Consider the following 16,696-nt stretch of genomic DNA (forward strand, 5'->3'; position numbering starts at 1 on the left):
CCAATCTATGTCTTTTGATTGGGGAATTCAGTCCATTGACATTTAGTGTTATTACTGTTTGGATAATATTTTCCTCTAACATTTTGCCTTTTGTATTATATATATCATATCTGATTTTCCTTCTTTCTACACTCTTTTCCATATCTCCCTCTTCTGTCTTTTTGTATCTGACTCTAGTGCTCCCTTTAGTATTTCTTGCAGAGCTGGTCTCTTGGTCACAAATTCTTTCAGTGACTTTTTGTCTGAGAATGTTTTAATTTCTCCCTCATTTTTGAAGGATAATTTTGCTGGATATAGGAGTCTTGGTTGGCAGTTTTTCTCTTTTAGTATTTTAAATATATCATCCCACTGTCTTCTAGCTTCCATGGTTTCTGCTGAGAAATCTACACAAAGTCTTATTGGGTTTCCCTTGTATGTAATGGATTGTTTTTCTCTTGCTGCTTTCAAGATCTTCTCTTTCTCTTTGACCTCTGACATTCTAACTAGTAAGTGTCTTGGAGAACGCCTATTTGGGTCTAATCTCTTTGGTGTGTGCTGCACTTCTTGGATCTGTAATTTTAGGTCTTTCATAAGAGTTGGGAAATTTTCAGTGAAAATTTCTTCCATTAGTTTTTCTCCTCCTTTTCCCTTCTCTTCTCCTTCTGGGACACCCACAACACGTATATTTGTGCGGTTCATATTGTCCTTGAGTTCCCTGATACCCTGTTCAAATTTCTCCATTCTTTTCCCTATAGTTTCTGTTTCTTTTTGGAATTCAGATGTTCCATCCTCCAAATCACTAATTCTATCTTCTGTCTCTTTAAATCTATCATTGTAGCTATCCATTATTTTTTCTATGTTTGCTACTTTATCCTTCACTTCCATAAGTTCTGCGATTTGTTTTTTCAGTTTTTCTATTTCTTCTTTATGTTCAGCCCATGTCCTCTTCATGTCCTCCCTCAATTTATCGATTTCATTTTTGAAGAGGTTTTCCATTTCTGTTCGTATATTCAGCATTAGTTGTCTCAGCTCTTGTGTCTCATTTGAGCTATTGGTTTGTTCCTTTGACTGAGCCATATTCTCAATCTTTTGAGCGTGGACAGTTATCTTCTGCTGCTGGCGTCTGGGCATTTATTCAGATTTCTCTTGGTGTTGGACCCAGCAAGGTTGTAATACTTTTCTGTGAAATCTTTGGGTTCTGTTTTTCTTATCCTGCCCAGTAGGTGGCGCTCGTGGCACACGTTTGTCTGCGGGTCCCACCAGTAAAAGGTGCTGTGGGACCTTAAACTTTGGAAAACTCTCGCCGTCCTGGGGGTTCGCTAGCCGAAGCGGCTTGAGCCGGCCCTCGGTCCGAACGCAGGGAGGGTTGCTGGTCGCCGCAGCCAGGGAAAGAGCCCGTCCGAATTTCCTAGTCGGCCCTGGGCAACAAGCGTGGCGGGAGGGCGCCAGCGGCAGCGGCCCGCCCGAGAGAGTGCACGTTCCCCGGGAGTCACGGGTTTGGAAGGGGCCTCCCCAACCCGTCACCGTTCTCCGCGGGCTGGGGATTTCCGATCCAATTCTCTCAGTTGGTCCGGGGGCTGCGCGTGGTGTGGGCGCCAGTCGCCTTGGTTTCAGGGGACCGCCTCTCCAATTCTCCCAGCCGGCCCGGGAAGGGGGAAGGGAGTAACTCTGGCCGCTTCCCGCCCCGCCCGGTAAGGCCCGCGCGCCTCGGCGATCTCACCCGAGCTGCTTCTCTCAGCCAGCCAGCCGTTCCAGGATGGGGTACGCTGTTTTTTTTATCTCTGTTGTGGCTTTGGGCGCTTTCTGTATCGTTTCTACTCCCCTAGTAGGTGTCCTGGAGAAGAAACTAAGATCTGCGCGTCTTACTAAGCCGCCATCTTCCAGGAAGTCTCCGCTAGGAGAGTTTTTAACTGAGAGACCTCCTCTACAAGAAATACTAAAGGGAGTACTATAGGAGAAAGGTTGGAGAAGAGTGTAGAAATGAAGACTATCAGTAAAGGTAAAAAGAGAAAAAAATTAGATATGACATATGGAATCCAAAAGACAAAATGGTAGAAGTACTGCCTTTACATAATTAACATGAAATGTTAATGGATTAAACTCCCCAAGCAAAACACATAGACTGTCATAATGGATTAAAAAATAGGATCCACCTATATACAATCTATACAGACTCACTTTAGACCCAAGGACAAAAACAAATTGAAAATGAAAGGTAGGAAAAAGATATTTCACACACACAACAACCAGAAAACAGCAGGGATAGCTATACTAATATCTGACAAATTAGACTATAAATGTAAAACAATTAAGAGACAAAGAAGGAATCTGTGTATTTAAAAAGGAACAATTCATCAAGACGACAGAACAATCATAAATATTCATGCACCAAGTCAGAATGCCCTAAAATACATGATGTACAAAGTGACAACATTGATGGGAGAAGTAGACAACTCTGTAGTAATAGTTTGAGACTTCAATTCACCAATTTCACCAAAAGATGGAACATCTAGAGAGAGGTCCAACAAAGAAAGAAAGATTTTGAATAATATGATAAATGAACTAGACTTGACAGATATTTATGGAACATTATACCCCACAACAGCAGGAAGCACTTTTTTTCAAGTGCTTATAGATCATTCTCAAGAATAAGCCATATGCTGGGTCACAAAGCAAGTCTCAATAAATTTAGAAAGACTGAAACTATTCAAAGTGCTTACTGGATCATAATGGAATGAAGTTGGAGATTATTAACAGGCAGAGGGACAGAAAATTCACAAAGATATGGAGGCTAGACAACAAACTTTTACACAACCAGGGGTCAAGGAAGAAATTACAGGAGAAATCAGTAAATACATTGAGGCAAATGAAAATGAAAGCGCCACATAGAAAAACTTATAGGAGGCAGCAAAGATGGTGCTGAGAGGGAAAGTTATTGCTGTAAATGCCTATATTAAAAAAGAAGAAAGAGCAAAAATCAAAGAATTAACTGTTCACCCAGGAGAGCTAGAGAACAAACAGAAAACCAACCCCAAAGCAAAAAGGAGGAAAACAACAACAAAGATTAGAGTAGAAATAAATGAAATTGAGAATATGAAAACAATAAAGAGAATCAAGAAAAAATGAAGATGGTTCTTTGAGAAAATCAATGAATTTGATGGACCCTTAACTAAGCTGACAAAAAAAAAGAATGCAAATAAATAAAATCAGAAATGAGAGAGGGGACATAACCACTGACCTCTCAAAAATAAAGAAGGTAATAAAGAGGATACTATGAGCAATTATATGCTAAGAAATGAGAAAATATTGAAAATGGACAATTTCCTGGAAAGGCATGAATAAATAACTTTGACTCTAGAAGAAATGGATGACCTCAATGAAAAAATCACAAGTAAAGATATTGAATCAATAATCAAGAAGTTCCTAAAAAAGAAAGTCCAGGCCACATGGCTTCACTTGTGAATTCTACCAAGCATTCAAGAAAGAATTAGTACCAATTCAGCTCAAACCCTTCAAAAATAACTGAAAAGGAGGGAATGCTTTCATTACCTAATGGTTTCATTCTATGAAGCTGAAATCACCCTAATACCAAAGCCAAAGAAAATAAAATTATAGACCAATATTTTTAATGAGCATAGATGCAAAATTCTTCTACAAAATACTTGCAAATTGAATTCAGCTGCACATTAAAAAATATAGACCATGACCAAATGAGATTTATTCCAGGTATGCAAGGCTGATTCAACACAGAAAATTGATTAATGTAATACACCACATCAATATATCCATGTGGAAAAAATACATGATAATCTTAATTGATGCAGAAAAGGCATTTGAAAAAATTCAACAGCCTTTCTTTATCAAAACACTTCAAAGTATAGGAATCAAAGGCAGCTTCCTCAACATGATAAAGGGAATATATGAAAAGCCCACAGCTAACATCATACTCAATGGAAAAAGACTGAAAGCATTTCCTACAAGATCAGGAACAAGACAAGGATGCCCACTGTCACCATTGTTATTCAACATTGTTCTGAAGTTCTAGGCAGAGCAATTGGACAAGAAAAAGAAATAAAAGGCATCCAAATTGGAAAAGAAATAAAAGGCATCCAAATTGGAAAGGAAGAAGAAAAGAAAGGGAACATCTCACTTTTTGCAGATGACATGACACTATTTGTCAAAAATCTTGAAAAATCTTCAGCAAGGTTACTAGAACTAATAAATGAGTAAAACAAACTAATAAATGAGTACAACAAAGTGGAATGCTACAAGATCAACACCCAAAATCAGTAGCATTTCTATAGACTGATAATATACAATCTGAGGAGAAAGTCAAGAAAAATATTCCATTTACAATAGCAACCAAAAGAATCAAATATTTAAGAATAATCTTAACTAAGGATATGAAAGACCTGTACAGAGAAAACTATAAGAAATTGCTAAAAGAAATCATGGAGGACCTTAATAAATGGAAGGACATACCAAGTCCATGGATTGGGTGACAAAATATAATCAAGATATCAATTCTATCAAAAGTGATTTTTAGATTAAATGCAATACTAATTAAAACCCCAATAATTTATTGGCAGAAACAAACAAATAAAAAATTTATTTGGAAGGGCAGGGTGGCCTGAATAGCTAAAAATATCTTGAGAAAGAAAAAAGAAGTGGAAAGACTCACACTACCTGACTTTATAGCGTATGCAAAGCTACAGTGGCCAAAAAAACATGATGTTAGCATAAAGATAGATACAATAACTAATGAAATTGAAATGAATGTTCAGAAATAGATTCTCTCATCTATAGACAATTGATCTTTGATAAAGTACTCATCCAACCCAACTGGGGCAGACCACCTTCTTCAATATGGTCCTTGGAGAAATGGATTTCTATATGCAAAAGAATAAAAAAGGACCCATATCTCACACCCTATACAAAAATAAACTCAAAATGGATCAAAGACCTAAGACATCAGAGCTAAGACCATACAACCTTTCAAAGAAAATATAGGGAAAATCTTAAAAATCTTGTGAGAGGAGGTGGTTTCCTAGACCTCACATCCAAAGCGTGAGCAATAAGAAAAGATTAGATAAATGGGATCTCCTCAAAACTAAACACTTTTTTTGCTTCAAAGAACTTTGTCAGGAAACTAAAAAGGCAGCCTACACAATGGGAGACAATATTTGGAAACCACATATCAGATAAGCATTTAATATCCAGAATATATAAAGAATCTACAATTCAATCACAAAAAGATAAACAACCCAATTTAAAAATGGGCAAAATACACGAACGGACATTTTTTCAGAAGAATACAGATGGCAAAAAGACATATGAAAAGATGCTCAACTTGGCTGGCTATCAGGGAAATGCAATCAAAACTACAATGAGATATCAGCTCACACCCACAAGAATAGCCTTTATAAAAAAAAATTAACAACAGAAAACAGCAAGTGCTGGAAAGGATGTGGAAGAAGAGGCACACTGATTCACTGTTGGTGGGAATGTAGAATGGTGCAAACGCTGTGGAAGGCAGTTTGTTGGTTCCTCAGGAAGCTAAGTATTGAATTTCCATATGATTCAGCAATCCCATTAATAGGTACATAGTCAAAGGAACTGAAGGCAAAGGCACAAACGCATACTTGAACACTCATGTTTGTAGCAGGATTATTCATGATTGCCAAGAGATGGAAATTGCTCAAATGTCCATCAGTGGATGAGTGGCTAAACAACCTGTAGTATGTACACATGATGGAATACTATGCAACTGTAAGACGGAATAAAGTCATGAAGCATGTAACAATATGGATGAAACTTGAGGATATTATTCTGAGTGAAATTAGCTAGGACAAACATTTTATGGTCTCACTAACGTGAACTAACATTAATGAATGAACTTTAGGAGTTAACAATAAGAACACAGATTACCAGAAGATAGAAAGAGGTAGAGATTGGGCATTTGGTGCTGAAGGAGAACAGAATGTGCAACAGAACTGCTTGTAAAGATTCAGAAATGGATACCACAATTTCATCTGATGGTAGCATAATAATATAAAAAATGAAGGTGAATGTGAGTATAGTTGAGGGAGAGAGGTTGGGGGCATTAATGACACCAGTAGGAAAGATAGAGGATAAAATGTGAGGAGGTATAACGTAGGAATGCCTGGAGGGACCATGACGGTGATTAAATGTACAAATATAAGAATACTTTTGCATGAGGGAGAACAAATGCAAGGTGTTGAAAATGGGATGGTATACAGGAAAAATATAATTAATGCAAGCTAGAGTCTATAGTTAACATTAGAGCAACATTATAATATTCTTCCATTCATTGTAAAGAAGGCAATATGCCAACATCAAATATCAGTAAGGAGGAGATATGGGGGAGTGGTATGGGATTCTTTGCAGAATAAAAGGAAATGTCCTCTTATAGATGTTAGTGGTGGAGGCATGGCTATATGATTGTACCGGGAATCACTGATTTTTTTACTTATGTTGGATTGTATGATGTGCGAATGAAACTGTTTAAAATGAAACAAAAGAGTAGATGGTACAGATGAAGCATTCTCCTTCTGAAAATACTCTTAAAGTGGTCCCAAAGATCACAGCTTTGCTATAATGAATGTTTAAAAGTGGCTATGAGCTGACCCACCTGGGGATGCGTTTTTAAAGGTTCTGTCTGCCTCTTTTAGTCACTATGACATGTTCTAAATGTTACTTGAGGGAAGATGTTACCTGATTCATTCATACATTCATGTAACCAATATTTTTCAATGTGCTATGTTTGGGGATAGACTAGTGGACAATTACACAATAATGTTATGGAAGTTATGTGACGTGAGAAGGACACACGGTAAATGAGTCATTTAAATAATTACAGATCAGTGGCAAGTGCTGAGGAAGAAATAAACTGTTGGTGTTGATAGAAAATTCAGGCAGACAGATCTATTTCAGATAGATGGGGTAAATAACATATCATTGACCTGGTCCATACATGTCCCTAAAGAAGAAACAAGCTAAAACAAAATACAACAAACAAGAATTCAACAAATGGTGCTGCAATAATGGGATACTCACATTGAAAAATAATGAAATGTGACCCTACCATAGAGAATACAAAACAAAAAACAAAAAACAAAAAGCATCATTGAGAAAGCGCCATTAGTTGAAACCCAAATGAAGGTTAATATGTTTAGAAGCAATAGAAGACTAGAAGGGCTGGGACAAAGGAGAGAGGTATCAATATAACAAATAGCATATGTTGAAAAAATGGAATATGTAACAGCAAAAAATAAGGAGCACCACTATGCACAATCACCAACTAATTTGCTGATTTGCTCACAGCCCTTTACAACCTTAATTTTGGGGAGTTTGAAAATGCATCTTTAGAGCATCTATTCTCTGTGGACATCTGGGGCTCCATTAATCTGTCTTACCTGGGAAAAACAAACATGTTTCTGATTCTTCTTAAAGAACCTTTATCTGATGTTGTTTTCAGTAATGTAAGGGCCTGAGTTCTAGAACCGTCTTCATTCCTGACATGTATAAGAAGAGTGTAAGTGGAGATGACCCAATTGCAATGGTTTTTAATTTAAAAGCAAAGTGGATGTTTACAAATGGTAAAATAGCTAATGATTTCCCCACCATATTTGCCATAGAATATAGTTATCTTCAGAAGAAACTCTTCTTCCTCATTTTCCACCATATCCACTCCATCATTATAATATTCATTTCCTTTGCCAAATCAGAAAATTTTGTAGAAGAGAGTCAGCATTTCTGCTCAGCTAGTCCTCATGGCTCACAATGGAAAGATGTAATTCTAGCAGCAACTTTTACATCTAGATATTCAAGCATTTTTGAAAGTTAATCTATTCCAGAGTCCCTCATTCTCTCAGATTACCCACTCCACTCCCCCAGTTTGGCACTGCATTTACTTATTTTTGTTGTTGTTGTTTTAAAGATTTTTCTCATCCTAAGATGAAGCTTCTTTAATGAAGGATAATTTTTTAAAATGCACAAAAAAGTAAATAAAAATATGTAAATTAAAATGACACAAATCTCACTACTCTTAGTAACTATTATAAGCATTTGAATGTATTTTCCCATTTTTTTTTCTAGGTGTATATAAACCTCTTTAAATTGGCATCGAACACTAATGGCAATTTTTTTCCCTTTTCCATTTAATATTATGTCACGACAATAATTCACATCTTGAGACATCCATTACAAATAAAATATTTAAGTGATACCTAAATATTCAATTGTGCATTGCTATCTTTGGTTTCGTATAGATCAACATTGGAATGGTATCCTGTTTTTATTAGAAAGAATTATTTTATGCATATATTGTACATGTTTTTGTTCCTTAAATTATACTTTTGTAGTGAGTTCAGGGTAGGAAATAAACATGTACTTTTTTTTTTTTGCATGTGCAGGCACTGGGAATCGAACCCAGGTCTCTGGCATGGCAGGCGAGAACTCTGCCACTGAGCCACATTGGCCCACCCTACATGTACTTTTTAATTGCTTGGATACAAATATCTAAATGTGTTTAAACAATGTGGTACCAACTCCTGCCTATAGTGAAAAAAAAAACCCTCTTATCTTAATCACTGGTGGAGAATGATATCAAAAAACATCTTCACTCATGAAGATGAAAGTATTTTTATATTACATTCTTGTGTTGAAGAACATATGTCAAGTTAGATTTTAATATCAATCACATTTCTCTGCATCACCACATCTGGGCCCCTGACCTCTCGATTCTTCTGTTTGTCCTGAAAACTCTTCCTCTTGCTTCAGGAAGGTTGCCAACCTCTGAACCACTTGTTCACAGAGTTGATTTTATGGGGATAAGTGATGGCCTGACACATTCCCAGGAATTAATGTTCCCAGGATGGTGGGGTGATTAGAGGGGCGGTGATGCTGTGACTCTTGGCTCAGGGAACTTTTCCACAACAACCCTGTATAACCCTGTTCCTGATCTGTTTGGTTCTAACTCCATAGATGATGGGGTTGAGCATGGGGGGTACCAGTAGATAGACATTAGCAAACATGATGTGTACCACTTGGGGCACATGATGGCCAAAGCGGTGGGTGAGGAAAGTAAAGAGGGCTGGGATATAAAAAGCTAAGATAACACAGATATGGGAAGCACATGTGCCAAAAGCCTTGAGCCGGGCTTCACCTGAAGGCAACTGCAGCACAGCTCTTAAAATCATGACATAGGATAAACTGATGACAATCATATCGAACTCACCCACTGAGAAGGCCACAAAGAGCCCATACCCACGATTTACTCTAGTATCAGCACACACCAGCTTCAGCACAGCCATGTGCTCACAGTACGACTGAGGAATGATCTGGCTCTGGCAGAAGGGCATTCTGGAGACCATGAAGCAGAAGGGGCTGACCCACAGCACCCCTCTTAGCATCACAACCGCCCCCAGTGTGGCCACGACAGGTGTCGTGAGGATACTTGAGTGGCGCAGTGGGAAGCAGATAGCCACGTAGCGGTCCAAGGCCATGGCCATGAGCACCCCAGACTCCACAGAAGAGAAGGCATGGATGAAGAACACCTGGATGAGACAGGCATGGTATTCAATCTCGTGGGCATGAAACCAGAGGATGGCCAGCATTTTAGATTGGGTGGAGGAGGAGAGGACCAGGTCAGTGACAGCCAGCATGGCCAGAAAGAGGTACATGGGCTCATGGAGGGTGTGGTCAGTTCGGATTATGTGAAGGAGAGTGATATTGCCCAGTACAGCGACAACATACATGGCACAGAATGGAAAGGCAATCCAGAACTGGGAAATCTCTAGTCCCGGGATTCCAAGCAGAATAAAGGACTTAGGATGAGAAGAGCTGTTCCCAGAGGTGAGCATTTTGGGTTGGCTAATCTGTTTACTGTTGGGGATGTAGTACTTTCTGAAGGTGATAATAAGAAAAGCAATCATTTATTATCAATTAAACGTCTTTTGTTAGGGTAATTGGATAATGTGGCAATCCATTTTAATGGTAAACTGAAATGATCTCAATGTTTTTAATACAATTTTTCAATATGAATCAATGCTACCCATTGTGCTTTATTAAGTTTTCTGTTATTGAAATATGAGCAGAACATACAATCTGCAATTTAGTTTTTAAAAATTAATTTTTTTCTGAAAAGATAATCTGCAAAATGAAACTATTTAACAAAAAACATCATCTGTCATAATAGTGCTTGCCCTTTTATACTTTAATATAAAGTGATCTGTTCAATGTTTTCCTGTAGGTCCTTCTTTTTACCCTTCTGATTAAGCTGCTTACTTGTACAGCTTTGCAGGGTATAAGTAGGTTTTGGAAACACTGGATTAAATGCCCATTGTAATTATGCAGTAATGTTGAGTTAGCCTAGACTCTATGAGAGTTTACAGCAAAGGTTTAACTCTAAGATACTGACTCCCCAATTCTGTAAATAGTTAGACCTATGCTTGTTTTGTTTTTTGTTTTTTTGTTTTGCTTGTACAGGCTCTGGGAATTGAACCTGGGTCTCTGCTATGGCAGGCAAGAATTTTACCACTGAGCCTCCACACCCCTCGACCTATTCTTTTTAATGTGGAGTACCTTAAAGATCTGGGATTCAACAAAAATTTGTGTAAGAGAGTCTTAGTCTCTTTTGCAGCTTGCCATTTCCATTATTGTAGGACAAATACAGACACAGACAATACATAAATGCATGAGCATGACCATGTTCCAGTGAAACTTATTAGGCTGCAAGTTGGATTTAGTTATAGCTATATCATTTTCCAACTCCTGTCCTTGATGATAAATTTTCAAGTGGTCAACCTCAAATCCTACACTTTCTCCAAACACCTTTATGCTTGTCAAGAGCAGGAGCTCAATAGACATTTGCTGAAGGAATTAACAAACATATGGCTTTATTCAGTGGTAATGGACCCAATAGATGTAGAACTGTAAGTTAAAGCAATAGTTAAAATATGGGCAGACCTTCTCTCATTACTTTGTTTTCAAGCCTATGAGACAACTGTGCCAACTTTTACTAGAGGTTGCCCCGCTGGCTGGCGAATCACTCTGGGAATTCCTCTGCCCCTAATTGCATGACAGGGACTGACCCCTGTGTCTGATCCCCTTGTGACAATGACCTCTCTCAGGGTTGATGGCATCACAGCTTACATGGGTCCTACCAGCATCTTTCCATTACTTAATCTCAGTTGTCCTGTGCCTTTGCTAGAAAGCTTTAGTTATTTTCCTCCAGCTAAGAAACATGTAGAAAGAAAAAGGATCCTTTCAAATCCCCTTTACCAAATCAACTCTGGTGACAGACATATGTGGCATTCAACCAGACACAATAGTTCTAAAAGAAATTTTTCAAGATTCCAACTAGAACTAACATCATCTTGATTTTCCCTAGTTCATAATGAATCCTAATGTTATGAGAGAAATGAGGCCTAGATCTTCTCAATCTTGCTGTAAACCAGAGGCTTTTTCCACAGTACCATTCCACCTGGAAAATATCTTTACTATTATTCCAAACAAATACTAACATTGAGGTTATGGAGAAAATTCAAGAACATACATTATCTGGTCTAGGGGTCTGTTTTATCCCCTTCCATCTAGGCTGGTCCTACCAAAGTGTCTTAAATACTCTGTATGACCCAGTCTTCCTTTCTACCTGCCTTTTGCCCTTGTATCCCCTCCACTTGTGGCACCAAGGGCACCGGGGCACCAGGAGAACACACTGAGACCAGCCCCATTCCTGTATTAGGCACTGGTGGACTTAAAATTTCTCAAAATCTATAATAATTGCTGGTTAGTTCTGGATAGCATAACCATTTTTCTTGATGCATCACTACAAGATTTTTAAAAATGTATTGATTTTAACTACCATAGAATCTCTGTATCCTCATTTTACAATGAGAAAAGTAATCTCAGAGTAGTTAAATGATTGGGCTAAGGTAACTAATAAGTTAGTGCCATTGTGCAGGACTCCACAGCCAGTGTTCGCAGTGGTACACTCTGCTCCCTCTGCTGGAGAGTGTTTGGACTCCCACCCTGGCTGGGTAGAGCGGAGGTGGTTGCCTTATATGATGAAGTCAGATAAGAAGGTGAGCTGCAGATGTATATACTACATCAGAGACAGACATTTGAACTCAGACCTGCCTCTTGATTATGTGTTCCTCTCCTTCACTGGACTGCATGCCTCTAAAATAATCACGGGATGAATCCTTGGTATTTCTGGGGAAGTACTGTTTTCCCTGGGTTGATAACTTTATCCACTTCTGCCCATGAATATTAAAGGGAGACTCATCTGTTATTTCTGCTTTTAGAGGTTGTGATTCTTCTCCAAACCAGGTTCAGTTAACCATATTCTGCAACTCCCTTCAAAACCAGTCTTTCCTCCCCCCTCTGTCTGCACCACAATCTCTCCTATGTCCATTTCACAGGCAGAGCTCCCTCATGTCAGAGATTCCTCAATGTAATCATCCATGCTGCCTGCTCTGACTTTCTGTTCTCAGAGTTTTTCTCTTGGGTGGATAATGTAGAAGCAGTGCTAACTTGGGACTAAACTCTAAAGAGAAAGATGGGAACTCTTGAGAGGTGCCCTTTCCTCTCTCTGCTCTTTCTCCTGTTGCCCATGAACTCTGGGTAGTTCACTCCCAGAAATCATCTACTCTTTTCCTCTCACACCCATATGAACCCAATAGGGATGGGCAGAGGTAAGGTTACCAGTCACATGTGGTAGACTGAGTGTTAACTCATTTTTGATCATTTATGTTCAGTGGGAAGTTTTCTGCAGCCTTACTGGGGGAAAGCACAACTTGCTTTTGGGTTGAGTTATGGAAATGTATATTCCCCATGGACTAGGAAATGGAAGAACAGGGTAATTTCTCTTTTGACTAACGACTCCTTCCTCCTCACTGCTACTAAACATGTTATTTGACATTTGTGCTGACCAGAACTCTTGTAAGTATGGTGAATACTGAGCACTGAAATTTTGTAATAACCTTTTCAAAATTATGGCTAGATTTATCACATGCTGAAGTTCAGATCTATTTTTCTGTACCTCAAAATAAAAGGTAACTTGTGGGAACTCATGATGGCTTTTGGTACCTGAAATATGGTAATAAAAACTATGTTTTCACAGTGAGTGGAGCTCAGCTTTGATCTGTGAGCTATGAGTTTGAATCCAGGAATGGTACTCACAGGCTCTGCTGGGCTTTGACTGTAGCACCTGCCATGTAGACATAGTTATATCCATCAGTTCAATCCTGTAGTTCAAGCCAGAGAAAGGATAAAGGATATGATGGACTGAGATCTTGCTGAGGCATAGCTTCTCAGAAACTTATTTTCCGCTCTCTTACTATGGGGTACTTAATACAAGGATTAGAGGAATAACAGTGGAGCAGAGTGGCGTTCAGATCCCAGCTCTTTTGGACAGGGCTGATGTAGGGAGGGTGGCTTCCAACCTTTCTAGGATCTCCCAGGAGGCACAAGGGGAACAGTGGATCTTCTCCCCATCTCAGACAGAAGCTCAGTCTCCAAGGATCTCCAGGCCTAGAGACCCTAGTGAGTTGTACTATTCTGCCCAGTGCGTTCCCTGCTTTTTCAGCTTCCTGTAGCATCTGAGCCCTGCTGCTCCACAGCAAGGGTAGAGAGGCCTGGGAACACAGAGAAATACTCACTTGTGACCTCTGTTCTGTCTCTGACCAATTGAGGCGTGACCATAAGCAGCTCTCAGTGCTCCTGGGATTCAGCCTTTGACAGAGATCCCAGCTTGGCCCATTTAAAAGGCTGGATGTGGCCTTTTTCTTCGCCCAGGCGTTAATTTTCTCCTGCCTCCTGAGCCCCACAGACTCACATTGGCTCAGCTTTCCTCTGAGATTGCAGACAGAAACTGGAATTATTAACCCCTAACTTTCCTCTCTCCTCTGTATATACAAATGTAAAGGCAGGTAATTTGAATGAACAGGTGAGAATGTGTGCTTTGGGACATTGCAGGAGTGTGAGTTTATTTGTAGGTATGAATATATCATCATGTACAATCGAAGGTATATTTTGTAGAATGTGTAAGTGCCTTGATGTGTCCAGGGTGTCGATATGTATATATGAGAGGTATATTGCTGTGTGTATATACATATATATACATGTTGATATGTATATATAAGAGTCTGGGTTTGATTGTGAGTGTGTATATGTGTGTTTAAGCATGTGCATATATGCAAATATTAGTAATCATTTGCATTAGAGCATGGATATTTAGTGTAATACTGTTGTTCTGTGAGTGAAGTACACTGAAAGTACATGGTTGAAAAGCTGTGTGCCTTCACTACATAACCTGTAGTGTGATATTATTTATCAGTGCATATCCAGATGAGAATGTGTACATTACCACCATAAAACATGGTCCTATATAGTCAAGTCCACCTGATCCTGCACTAAACAGAGAAACAAGTCTCTTTGTTATAGTGAGAAGATGAGTGTATTGAAGATACATCCATCAAGGGACTGGAGGAAAAAAAATCTTTTCAAGACTAGTTCACAGGGAGAAAGGTGACTTTAGCTTTTATAGTCCAGACAAAGAAATGGCAAAGGGCCAGAAGGAAGCAGAAGAAAAAAGAAAAGAAAGAAAAAGGGAAAAAAAACTGAGTTAAAGTCACAGGATTCATTAAAATTGAGTAATGGCTGCCTGCTTCACTTTGTTTGGTCAGCACATCATGTTACTCAGTAGGTCCTTCTCTCTCTGTTGACCATTCACGCCACTGATCTTGTCCTTCAAAGGGAGGAAGGTGTTGATATATATTCCATAGCAGTTTCATCCTGCTTTCGGTGATATGTTATCCCTACAAGCAGAGCTGGGAAAAAATCTTATTAATGAAAGCAAGAACAGAGAGTAAACAGTTGAGATTACCTGCAGCAAATTATGCCAACAAATACTTTTAGCCTTGAAATGAATCAAAGCTGATTGAGTGAAATGATTAGAATAAGAATTTCTAGTTATTAAAGACTATACTAAGCATCTTCTGGCTAAACGATTATATTGAGCATTTTTCTCAGTATCTAGCTATCACATACACAAGGAGTGTGTATCTGATGAGGATGTCGAGAACTTACTGGTGCCTCAGTGTGTGCTGAGGGGCCTCTGGCTCTGGAAGTCTTCAGTTCTGGGAGGGTGGTTATCTGGAGTCAGAAAACAGCTTCCAGATGGTGGTACGGCCACAGCCATTTTTGAAATTCTGAGTCTGGAAGGAAGACCCTCTTCACTCCGTCTGAACAGTCAGAGCCTTCTTAGAGCTTCCTCTTTCCTTTCTCTCAATTTCTATATAGGGCCCTGTTGTACTCTATTATTTATTTTCTCTCCTCACTCCCGAGTGTATGAGATCAAGGGAAGATTTGAGAAAGAAAAATTTACAAACAGCCAGAAAAGATTTATTTGAAAAGAGTGAAAAATCAGTCAAATTTGAGAGGCTATGCCTCGGAAAAAAAAAAATACAAAACCTAACATGTATTTAAAGGAAAAAAATTAACATTAAAAGCTACCAAGTTTACTAGGACTCCATGAATCTGTCCATGGCAGATTGTGGTTTTCACATCCACAAAAGTCATGACACCTTCACACTTCAGCATGAGAAAAGTTAGGGATACAATTTATTTTTAGGGACTCTAGGTTTATAAGAAACAGTCAATATTTATTATTTTCCTGGTCAGCAGCTCACACTGAAAATAAGGGTTTATTTTTGGTTACAAAGTATTTCTCTGTGTCCATTTTTTTTTTATCTGTGGTGTGTGACATGTTCAGTATATTTGAAGCAGAACAAAGGGTCATTTCATTTTTTCCAATGAGTCTTTCCTCCCCAAACAGAATATGACTTCTAGAGGAAGATCTGAATATCCCCATCTCTCTCCTCTCTCCTCCAGAGTCCCAAAGGCCAGGGTGGCCCCCAAGAAGTATGAAACTCAGGGTCTGGGGGAAGTTGCTTGTCAGGTCAATCATATCATATTTCAAGCTTTTCAAGGAGTCTTGATGAATCCTTAAAGTAGGAAAGTCAATTCTTCCTCATTGACCCTCTTACAGGCCCCTCCTTTTAGTGTCTTTCAAAAGCTGGTACCTCTGGAGGATGCATCAAGAACTTGGGCAAATAACTCACAGCCCTGCTCTGAACCCTCTTTTCCGTTAAGAAGTACAAAGACTTCGGTGCAGTATTGAGACAGTTAAGGTTGGTTTCATTAGCATGTAGCTACACCAATCCGAGTTGTGAGGACAACTGTGAGTTGTTTCTGTGAGTTTTGAGGACAGGGTCAGCAAAGGATGTTTGGAAAAGAAGTTTGGATTGAAGGAAAGGTTATTGAGGATATTGACATGAGAGTCCCCGTCAAACTGCCATATACCAACTGTCTTTACAACTGTTGACCTTCTCTCAACAGTACCTCAGCCAGTTACCCACAAGTGTGGCCTGTACCATGCAACACTCAGAGCTGCTCAGTCTCTGAATTCTTGAGTCATCTCACTAAGTGCAACTTCCAATGTTCCTAGTTCTTTAACTCCTTCTAGACATGTTCTTCCATAATTGCAGTACTCTAACTTTCTCTGTTTTTTCACAATCTTTCTTTTTTCATTTATAGTCCTTTTCTAGGAAACCCAGTCCTAGTGATCTGTTATTTCAACCACACTCATGTCAATAACCTCCACAACAATTTTCCATCAAAGCCACCTTTC

General features: G+C 39.0%; 1 protein-coding gene across 1 annotated transcript; it reads right to left on the minus strand.

Annotated features, from left to right (window-relative positions):
• Positions 1-8,918: 8,918 nt before the first annotated feature.
• On the minus strand, positions 8,919-9,863 carry LOC143643515 (olfactory receptor 52R1-like). The gene has a single exon (XM_077112134.1). It carries the CDS (start codon positions 9,861-9,863, stop codon positions 8,919-8,921), a length of 945 nt encoding a protein of 314 aa, XP_076968249.1.
• Positions 9,864-16,696: the final 6,833 nt, after the last annotated feature.

The sequence above is a fragment of the Tamandua tetradactyla genome, chromosome 8 (genome assembly GCF_023851605.1).
Source record: "Tamandua tetradactyla isolate mTamTet1 chromosome 8, mTamTet1.pri, whole genome shotgun sequence".
Lineage (NCBI taxonomy): Eukaryota > Metazoa > Chordata > Mammalia > Pilosa > Myrmecophagidae > Tamandua > Tamandua tetradactyla.